Below are 10,804 nucleotides of genomic sequence, written 5' to 3' on the forward strand. Positions count from 1 at the left end.
TGGAGACGAACCTAATGTCCGTTTCCAAGTAAAGAGCTCACATCGGGGCGCGATGTCTAGATTGGATGTTAAAATTGTGGAGAGTTTCTGTTGTATCCATTTGGCCGTTTAGGACACTGAGGAGCCGAACTGGGAGCGGGGCCTGAAGAAACTGGCATTAATATAAGCTGCTTCCCTGATTTTCCAAACCCGAACGACGCGTTCGGAAAAAATCAGAAAGTATACGAAGCCTTCATGGGAATGGGCTAAATTTGAAAGCATTGGTGCTGGGTGTTATTTGATTTACGAATCCTTCTGTTTTCATTTTCTTTGAAACTCCTATTATCAGAACTGAAGCCCAGCAAATAAAAGATGATGCACGTGTCTTGGTGGGAACAAATGAAACCTTCATAGACCTCTAGGAAATGCATGGATCTGAATTATGAATCCTAAAGATGAACATATAAGTTTCCCAGATCCTTGAAATTTGCGGCATGTGGTAGCAAACACAATCACTCAGATATATCACTCACTGTTTATTTTGAGTTCTTACATCTAAATATCTGTTCAATTTGGCTCAATGAGGATACATACTCTGCAAGTAGCATATGAACATGATATGATTATCCATGTATAATTTTTTGAAGAAACAGTGCATGAAGAGACAGTAGAAGAGTTCATTTGAGTGACATGTAGTCAAGGAAAGTGTGATGCACCTATATACACAACTGGGAATTATATTTAATTGGATAACAACAGAGGACCCTATCAGTTAGAAGATGAAAAAAGAAGATTTGATTTTACAAGATTTTCAACAAAGGATTTCTAGATACTAGCAGTGGTGGTGCAGTGGTAGTTGTGGTGGTAGGTAGTAGTAGTGGTGTTGGATGGTGTGTTAATGGAAAGGAAAGAAAAAATCTACATATTAATAAAGGACTGAGTGAAAACCCGGCATTGCTAGTTTTTCTTTTTCTCTATTGTCATCTCCAATCCAATACATTGTCGGGCCTGCTTGTTTACATATCCTCACTGGCAGTGGCACCAGTGATAATCTCGACTAGTTCGCCGGTAATGGCGGCTTGACGCTGTCTGTTGTAAAGAATCTGGAATCTGTTGTTGGAGGAGGAAAAGAAAACGGTCAACAAAAGTGTTGCGGAATAGAGCGAATAAAACTATGAAAGAATGGGTATTAGAAGTTCCGACTTACCGTTGAATCATGTCACCGGCGTTCTTAGATGCGTTCTGTAGTTTTTGAATCAAGTTAGGTTTGGTGAGGGTTAGAGGTTGGGGGAGGGGATGAATGGAATCTATCGGGTAAAAGTGTCAACACATACGTCCATAGCATTGCGACGAGCCTAATAGTTACGCAAGTCAGTAAATTACCATCATTCAGCGGAATGACAAGGCAGTTCATTCATTCACTTACAGAGATCTCGCAAGCATGTCCTTCGGCAAGAGCCCAGAACAAGCTGTTTGCAAGAGCATATTCTCGGAGATTGGCGAGAGCTTCGTCGTCAATTTCGAAGGCGGAAATGTTCGCTACATTGGAAGTTGGTAAAAGAAAATCGTTTACAACTTCATCTTCATTTCTGGGTTTGTCCGTGGCGTGGATGGGGTAGATCCGACTTACGGGATTGGGTGATAGCCTCTTCCGAATAAGCTTCGACAACAACAGGTTCGTAGGTCTGAGCGTTGACGAATTTGTTGTAGATAATCTTAACACTGGCGTAATCGGTTGGCAGCTGAGAAATCTGGTCTGCAATCGCCTGAGCTTCAGCGAAAGTTGGGATATCCTTCCCGACATTGGCGAAGCTCAAAACCATGTCTTTCTCGTTGGTTCTGGCGAGCTGGCCCTTGGCCTTGTCGCCGAGAACAACAATATCAGCGTTAGGCTGGTCGAGCATCATCCTTCTTGTAGCTTTGCTCAATCCGGAGTGAATGCCTCCACACAGACCCTTATCCGAACTGGCGACAACGAACAGAGTCTTCTTATCTTCGAGGGGTTTGGTTTCGGCGTTCTCGAACACGGTATTGGATGTTTGACCGTAGGCCCGCGAATCGGCCATGGCTCTCTGGGCCTTGTTAAGACGAGTGGAAGCAACAATCTTCATGGTCTTGGTGATTTTCTCGATGTTCTTGATGGACTTCAGCCGACCCTCAATTTCACGGAGTGTCGCGAAATTTGCAGAATTGGCAGGGGCGGCATTCCTTTTGTTGTGTAAAATTACAGCGTCAGTCAATCCCGTATCATCTCAGCGCAATTCCGTGATATCCACGCTCCGATATCAATGACCTGGGTTGAGTCAATTGTGGGGGAGGGGATATGGGCGACATAAACCGTACCGTGCAAGAATTGCACTGCCAGCCTGGAGAGCCGGACGAGCAGTTCGAGAGAGCATTGTGGGGATATGGGGAAGTAGTCAGGGCAAATTGAGTCCTGGCAATGGAGGGTAGATACACAGGATGCCGAATACAAGGCCAATTGAGGAGAGGCGCGGACAGAGATGTGCTTATACGACAGTCGGTTCCTTGTGTCTGGTGCGAGTGTTCGGAAAGTGGACGTCGGAACAGGAAACTCCACTAGCCCGAAACCAGACTAGTGTAACCTTGGCAGGAGGCACAACCACAGCCAATCAGAAGCCAGAGTCCTCAGCCTCTTAAACTTCGTCTTGCCCTCGTCTCTTCCTCTCTCCTCTCTCATGCTGTCCGCCGTATTGTGCTGTTGTTATCGCGGTGTTTCGGCTTCGAGAAGACCATCGAGACTCGCTTCCCTCACTTTTTCTGTCTCTATTGATCAGTAGTACCTCTCACTTCAGCATTGCTCGCCCTTTTGCCTCCGTGTTCTGGGCCTTTTCCCTTCATTGCCCATCAAGGCATTTACGTGTCTCTAAATTGCCCTCGAATTTCCGACACATACGCCGCTGCTTGACCCGTCAACAGACGTCGTACGCGGCTCAGCGGCGAGTCATGAGCTCCTCAGATGATGATGTGCCTCTGGTTGGCAAGCGGAGATCTAACGGACAGTCCGGAGGTGAGTTTTCTCTCTTCATTGGGTTCTACGGAGTAGTACCCTTCCCCTCGGGCATGGAACCGTTTTGTTGTCAAATCTTCCTTTTTCATCCTTGAAACCCTCGTATATTATCAAGCCATAGCATTGTGATGAGCCAGCTCATGTTTTTCCGGAGCTTGAACTGATGGCATAGCTATTCAGCAATACATGCGCTCTCAGATGAGCTGATTTCGAAGTCCACTGATCCATCTGTTAGCGCCTCCCCGAAGGCAAATGGATACGCAAAACCCGGTTTGTCCATTCGCCATGGACTGGTCGACTCCGAGGACGTTGAAATGCAGGATGCCAACGTGAAAGGGGCCAGTCTAAGCAAGCGGAAATCAAGAGGAAGCGATATGATGCGGAAGTCGTATGCGGAACCTGAGAGCAGTGAGGAGGATAAGCCATTGGTACGCCATGATTCTCTTTTCAATACACTACCATTCTCCCAACCACCCACCCCCTTCAAAAACCGCGTCGGGAGTATTTTTGTTATTGGCAGAGCATGGCTGACTCTGCATTAGAGCAAGCGGCGTCGCGTTTCAGCAGAGCAAAGAATAAATGATTTCGATTCCGACGATGCCCCCATCATATCCAAACTGGCAAAAGGAAAATCTGAAGCAAAGGTAGTCACTATGGCAGAGTCTGCCACGGATGGTTCCCTTGGTAAAATCCTCATGGCCGAGAAGACTAGGATCGAAGAACGGGCCGGAAAGGAAGCGAAAGCGATTCGCAAGCATGAAAGTGCCGAAGCAACAATAAAGAAAAAGATTGCAGCCACAGCCGCTGCGACGGACAAGGGCACGAAGGGCAAGAAAACACTTGTAAATGGCATTAAAAAGTCGGAATCCAGCGATGAAGATATTCCGCTGGCCCGGAAAGTGCCCGCCAAGAAGTCCGTGAAAGCGTTTAAATCGGAGCCTGCAGATACAAAGAAGGGGAAAGCCAAGGTTGCAATGAAAAAGGAGTCTAGCGAAGAACTGGAGGGGGAGGAAGCAGAGGAGGAATATCGCTGGTGGGAGGACCCAGCACAAGGCGACGGCACTATCAAGTGGACCACTTTAGAACATAATGGTGTCATATTCCCACCTCCATACGAACCACTGCCTAAACATGTCAAGATGAAGTACGACGGCATTCCGATTACGCTAGCTCCCGAAGCTGAGGAAGTCGCTGGGTTCTTCGGGTCCATGCTTAACTCCACTCACAATGTTGAAAATCCTACATTCCAGAAGAACTTCTTCACTGACTTCACCGCCTACATTAAAAAGTCTGGTGGTGCAAAAGACCCGAACGGAAATCCAGTGGCTATAAAGTCATTTGATAGTTGTGATTTCAAACCAATCTTCGAGTACTACGAGGCCGCGCGTTTGGAGAAAAAGAACCTCCCAGCTGCGGAGAAGAAACGCCTCAAGGCCGAAAAGGACGAACTTGAAGCTCCGTACATGTATTGCATGTGGGACGGTAGGAAGCAAAAGGTTGGCAATTTCCGCGTCGAACCGCCTGCTCTATTTCGCGGCCGTGGAGAACATCCAAAGACTGGCAAAGTGAAGACTAGAGTCATGCCAGAGCAAATCACCATCAATATCGGCAAAGACGCCAAAGTCCCACCGCCTCCCCCAGGTCACAAGTGGAAAGAAGTTAAACACGACCAAGAGGGGACTTGGCTAGCTATGTGGCAGGAAAATATTAACGGCAACTACAAATATGTCATGCTTGCTGCGAATTCAGATATCAAAGGTCAGAGCGATTACAAGAAGTTCGAAAAGGCTCGGGAACTCAAGGTATGTTTCACGTGGTTCTTATATTGCATTTGCCTTCGTTTTACTAATATATTTTACCTAGAAACACATTGATCGGATTCGTAAAGATTACAAGAAAAGCCTAAAACATGAACTCATGTCAGAGCGACAGAAAGCCACTGCCGTCTACCTTATTGATCAGTTCGCCCTTCGTGCTGGGAACGAAAAAGGAGAAGATGAAGCTGACACAGTGGGGTGTTGCTCGCTGAAATACGAGCATGTCACCCTTAAACCTCCAAGTACGGTTATTTTCGACTTCTTAGGTAAAGATAGCATCCGGTTCTATGACGAGGTAGAAGTAGACCCACAAGTCTTTAAAAACCTCAAGATCTTTAAGAAAGCCCCGAAGAGGGAAGGTGATGAAATATTTGACCGCCTGACCGTAAGTCTCATCCAGTCCTAATCCTTGGATGGAGAACGCACCGTTAGATTAACTTGTTTTCCAGACTTCTGCCCTAAACAAACACCTTTCCAACTATATGCCAGGCCTCACCGCCAAAGTTTTTCGTACATACAACGCTTCTTACACGATGGCTACGCTTCTCAAAGATTTGAAGTCAACTGGCAGCATCGCAGAAAAGATCAAGGATTACAACGATGCTAACAGAAAGGTCGCTATTCTTTGCAACCACAAGCGCACTGTTACCGCGAGCCATGCAAGTCAAATGGAAAAGCTCGGCGATAGGGTATGTTAATTTCACCTGCCTGTAAGGGATATGTCCCGTCTTGCTAACATGATACAGATAAAAGGATTAAAGTATCAAGAATGGCGCGTTAAGCAGATGATGCTAGACCTTGACCCGAAGATAAAGAAGAAAAAGGGGCCTGCCTTCTTTGAGCTCGACGAAAGCTTAGACCAGGAATGGATCAAAGAACATCAGGATTACCTCGTCGAGGAGCAACGCCAAAAGATCAAGAAGAAATTCGAGAAGGATAACGAGAAGCGCGCCGCTGAGGGCGAAAAGGAAATGAAACCAAAGGAACTCGAGGAACGGCTTGAAGTCGCCAAAGCATTAGAAGCTAAGTTCAAGCGGGAGAACAAGACTAAGAAGGTGGAAGCTGAAGGGAAGGGAGTCACTATCGAAAAGTTGGAGAATCAACTCCTGAAGCTCTCGCAACGCATTGAAAACATGTCTCTCCAAGCGGAGGATAGAGAGAATAACAAAGAAGTTGCTCTGGGTACTTCCAAAATTGTAAGTTCCTATCCCATCAACTTTCGTCCCGCATTCCAGCATAGCATGCTCACTCCTCAAAATATAGAACTACATCGACCCACGTCTCACCGTGGTGTTTTCGAAAAAGTTCAATGTCCCCATAGAAAAATTCTTCTCAAAGACCTTGCGCGAAAAATTCGATTGGGCAATTAAGTCAGTGGAAGAGGATTGGGAATTTTAGGGTAGAAAAGTTTTCCGCTCCGCTCTTTGCCGTATTGTATATCTCGTTGAGTTCTATCTTTTATATATAATATAGAGCCGTTGCATTGGACAACTTTCGTTTCTCTCCCCTGAGCAATTGGAAAGAGAAAGGACAATGCGATGCGTCCAAACATACATTGACATTGACATTGTTTCCCCCTCCTTTTGTTCTACTTGATCCCTTATGCCTCTTTTAGTAAATAGATTCCATAAACATACACATATCTCATTCTTCCAATGAGCTTGTTCTTATTATTTTATTTTTTGATTGTGCCCTTTCTTGAATGTCTCAAATGCTTCGAGTATATCATCTATTTATTTTAGGGAAACCCCTCGCCCCACCCAACACTTTCTTTCTCCCCTTGCTCTCCGTTCTTCCTTGCTGAGGTTTATTTTGATATGCGACTGGACAAGAACGCCATTGAATAGAGGTATACTTGGCTTTCACGACCTGAGTATTTACTTTACTACCTACCCTATTATTTCCCTTGTCAATATTCCACATACTCTCTTCAGGCTCTCCCGCCGCCACTCGGGCAGAAGCGAGACATAGACATCAACGCCATTGCACCGCTACTCTTGACATTGCCAGGGGACTCTGCATCAAACAACCAGCGTCTCTTGTTGTAGTTTGTTGCTACCACCCGAATAATACCCCCCGTGCATGACTATTGTGCGGGTTCAGATCTAAGTATTGGTGCGGAGCATCCAGCTTTTGCTTGTGTGCCGACGGTGTCATAGTCTCTCCTGGTGGACCCCCCCAATAATCTAGTACATCTCTTTGTTTGCGATGCAAACACAGAATTTGTCAGACAGATACGGTGGGGAGATAGATGGATCAGTGGTGATGTCTGAACAATGGTTGGCACTGTCTCAAGAACAGCAACAGGGTCCCAAGGTCCGCCGCCTCAGCCGTTTCCATCAATTTGGTAACTTGATTTCAACAGTGAAAATTTGAACTTGAATGGAATAGATAGCCCAATGCAAGTGTATATGCAAGTTCAGAATCAGCAAGTGATGTTTTTTTTTTTTTTTAAAAAAAGGGAATGATTGTAGATAACTGTCACCAGAAATAACAGCAAGTATTTATTCCAAGTGAGATGCAAAAGGTTGAAAATAGAAAAACAAAATAAAATTATAAAAAATATAAAAACTAAAGAAATGATATCAGAAAACTTCAGTTCTGGAGAAAAATGAACTCTGCCGATGAACAGCAGAAGGGACATCGCAGCATTCGGGGTGAGGAAATAGAATTATCAAAAGAGGTATTTGTTTAGATTCAGCATGTTTAATCCACTCGTCGAGGAAAAATAATTTCGATCCCTTCCGGGCTTCGATTCGAACACAGCTTGTCCCTACACTTGCATTTTCAAAGCGGCAGTGCTTCCGCCCCTCCCATGTTTTCTCTTACTATCAAAACCATGTTTCAGTATCTAGCAATTCAGTAATGAAATTTCAAAGTACAAGAGAAGATGGCTGAGAACTTACGCACATATATATTCAATATATATGCACATTAAATGAGGAATAAATGACAGAAAATACAAGACATGTACCATGCATGGTAAAAGAACGGTGCGGGATCTTACATAAACCTTGTCCCAACCCCTAAATCATAACCATCTCCCCCCTGCCCCAAAACCTGACCCTAGCCTTGCTCATATCCCTCGTATCTCTCATATTCCTCAGTTTCCTTATTTCGTCTCTCTCGCTCTTCCCTCGCCTTCTCATACGCACGCGCCTTGGCTTAGCACCCAGGACACCGGGCTCCAACTATCATGGGCTTCCCAGCGAGGGTTTCGTACAAACCCCTGGATGCACGTTAACAATATCGGTATGTCCGCAGGAGTACTGAGCAGCAATATTAATGCCCATCTTTGCTCTCTTGTAGGCGTGGGAGCTTGGTGTTTATTGTTTTACCCGTGAGGGGTGACGTCGAGTGGGTTGTTGGGATCTGGAGACTCGAATCAGGTGGCTGGGAAGAAAATGTAAAATGATGAATTTGGCGACTATCTCGTTGGAGATGGTAGGAATATTGTTAGGGTCATGATGACGGAGAAGAGGGGAGAGATTCTAAAATATGAACCTCAGCTGCTCCATTATATACAGTATACCGGTGTGAATTTAGTATGTGGAGAATAATATTGGGGAATATCTTTCACATTTGTAACGTAGGGAGTTCCCTGGGTGTGGAGAACAAATATAAACACGAAAAAAAAAAAAACAAAGACGAAGATTGAAGAGCGAATAAAGAAATGCAAATCGGCTATGGAAATATCCGTAGATGGCTCTTTGCGAGACTTTTTGTTTGGCGACAGTCACTCAAGTTATTAACAGGTGTGTCAGCAAATTCATCAATCAAGAGAGTGAGGACTGACTTTTTCGTCTCCCTTTCGGAGATACCTGGCGTGTTGGAGCCCGAGACCAGTAAACGGCGAGCCTATGTGTATCAAACTTCCGGATATCTCAACTGGTGTGTTCAGTCCGCCCAGTGGAGATTCTCCGTCGTCCGTGAGTGACAGGCGTTAAACACACAGGAGTTCTACTCAACTCCTCGCATCCTTCCCGCAAGTACCTTGGATCAGGTTAAACCGCCGTTTATCTCTGGGTAGTATGAGTAGGTAGTAATAATATGGCAATTAGATGGAAGCGGCTGGCGGGAACAATCAATCAAAACTTGTATACATGTGCAGCATATTACAATATGAGCGTGACTGATGGCGCGCATAAAATCGGAGAAAAGGAAGGCAAAATAGAGGAAATACCTACCTCGGTAGGTATGTGTAAATAGGTCGACAGTACGCTCAAAGATACACCGGAGATATTTATTCCAATTATAATATTGTATTGGCGGACGGCTTCAGTAAAAAGAGAAAGAGAGGAAAGGGATAGAAATGGAATTAAAATGGGAAGGAAAGAAGAAAAAAAAAAAAAAAAAAAAAAAAAAAAAAAAAAAAAAAAGAACCCTCTTGGCGGGAAGAAGCGTTGGAATTAAGGAGCAGAAAGAATAACGGTTGTTTCCTGCGGCCTGGTTTTTGTTTGGTTTTACCACCCAAACCAAAAAAATAAAATCAAGAAAAGAAAAGAAAGAACAAAGGTATGAAAAAGGAAGGAAAAAAAGAAATGAAGATAAAAAATTATAAGAGAGAGCAGCAATACAACAGCAAAAAGTTTGTTATGACTTCATCGTTTGTCGAGCCGTCAGGGTTGATGCCCAGGGTGGATTCCAAAAAGAGAGAACAGAGGAGAAAGTTTGATTTCATCACGCAAGAGGGAAAGAGATATCGGGAATGGGGAAACTCTCAAGGCCACCACCCGAGTCGTTTGAAGCTTTCGACAACAGGCTGGATCCAATCTTCGTCAAGCGTCGGTCTTTCATACGTGAAGCCGGTCGTCTGCTCGAACAGCGATCCGTCAATCAAGAGGTCACCATCCTTAATAGAATCACGTTCCAGGAACGGACTTATAGGTCCAGGTCTGTCGATTTGTTTCTCATTCAGAAGCTCAGCCCATACCTGCAGTCCCTCCTCGTTCATTTCATCGATAATCTCATCCAGGTTGAGGTTCACGACTTGCGTTAGCATGGTGCCGACGAAGTTGTACTCGACACCAAAGGCCCGCTTTAGGCCTTGGGCCAGGTCCTGTTTTGTGGTTTTGTTGTGGTCTACAATATTGAAAACGATGGGATCATCACTGGCAACGGGCCCCTTGCTCGCGCGCCATTCCGCCGCTCTCCACATTGCGCGAGCTGCATCTTTGACATATACAGTGTTCATGGGTTGGCTTCCGGTTTTTAGGAAGGGGATGGGTTTTCCCAGCTCCATGTAGGCCCTGCCCATGCAAATGACAGTGCTCAGTAGACCAGTATCGTACTCCCCGTAGATATGGGGGAATCTAAGAATGCAAAGATTCAAGCCAGGGATCTTTCGCAAGTCTTCCTCCGCTTGGTGCTTCCATTTCGAGAAGGCGAACCAAGGCTTGATCTTGGAATCCTCCTTGGCTGGTTCGCGTTCACTCTTGTACACGGTGGCCGTGGAACATTCGATAAATGCACCAATTCCTCGACGGGCGGCTTCCTTCCCTAGCGCAACGGAGAGGGCATGACTTCGAAGACGGTATACGTCATCTGGTTGGGACATGCGAGACTCTCCGCCACAGTTGATAACGTAGTCAAACTGCGCACCGTTTGCGCGGTCGAAAATTCGGGGAAATGATTCTATGGGTATCCAAAAAAAAAAAAAAGAAAAAAGTGTCAGTGAGCTCGACTGCACGTAGCGGAAATTTCATATGAAATATGTAATATTTAATATATATGAGTGACAAGGACATACGTTCACGGCTTGCGTCAGCTTGGACAAACTTGTCCTGAGAGCAGGCAGCGCTGAACTCAGGAGTCAACCATGCTAATTGAGGTAGCAGCTTATCAACGATGCGCACCTCTGAAGCGAGGTTATTTTCGTGAATGTGAAGGGCAAGAAAGCGGCCGAGGAAGCCTATACAATTTGGTTCACACCAAGTCAGTCAGATTTTCCCCCGTTGATTCCGCTGAAATTCGGTGC

General features: G+C 45.3%; 2 protein-coding genes across 2 annotated transcripts; one reads left to right on the forward strand and one right to left on the reverse strand.

The window, feature by feature from the left end:
* Positions 1–481: 481 nt before the first annotated feature.
* Positions 482–2,541, reverse strand: BDBG_09050 (ATP synthase F1, gamma subunit). The gene is made up of 6 exons (XM_002620593.2): positions 2,323–2,541; positions 1,610–2,187; positions 1,406–1,518; positions 1,314–1,334; positions 1,187–1,221; positions 482–1,089 (listed from the first exon to the last, which is right to left on the reverse strand). Exons 1-6 carry the CDS (start codon positions 2,376–2,378, stop codon positions 996–998), a joined length of 897 nt encoding a protein of 298 aa, XP_002620639.1. The 5' UTR covers positions 2,379–2,541; the 3' UTR covers positions 482–995.
* A 405-nt stretch (positions 2,542–2,946) lies between these two features.
* BDBG_09051 (DNA topoisomerase I) lies at positions 2,947–6,225 on the forward strand (the record flags this gene model as incomplete). The annotated part of the gene is made up of 7 exons (XM_002620594.2): positions 2,947–3,010; positions 3,191–3,438; positions 3,553–4,812; positions 4,874–5,212; positions 5,277–5,516; positions 5,574–6,023; positions 6,091–6,225. The coding sequence occupies 7 exons, from the start codon at positions 2,947–2,949 to the stop codon at positions 6,223–6,225; spliced, it is 2,736 nt and encodes a 911-aa protein (XP_002620640.1).
* Between the last annotated feature and the right edge of the window lie 4,579 nt (positions 6,226–10,804).

The sequence above is a fragment of the Blastomyces gilchristii genome (genome assembly GCF_000003855.2).
Source record: "Blastomyces gilchristii SLH14081 genomic scaffold supercont1.33, whole genome shotgun sequence".
In the NCBI taxonomy this organism is placed as follows: domain Eukaryota; kingdom Fungi; phylum Ascomycota; class Eurotiomycetes; order Onygenales; family Ajellomycetaceae; genus Blastomyces; species Blastomyces gilchristii.

Excerpts from the sequence above, each read along its gene's own strand:
- BDBG_09050 (XM_002620593.2), bottom strand. The coding sequence starts at position 2,378 with ATGCTCTCTCGAACTGCTCGTCCGGCTCTCCAGGCTGGCAGTGCAATT. Across the intron at positions 2,188-2,322 it reads GGCAGTGCAATTCTTGCACG|GAATGCCGCCCCTGCCAATT; the intron begins GTACGGTTTATG and ends ACACAACAAAAG. Across the intron at positions 1,519-1,609 it reads AGAGGCTATCACCCAATCCC|CGAACATTTCCGCCTTCGAA; the intron begins GTAAGTCGGATC and ends CTTCCAATGTAG.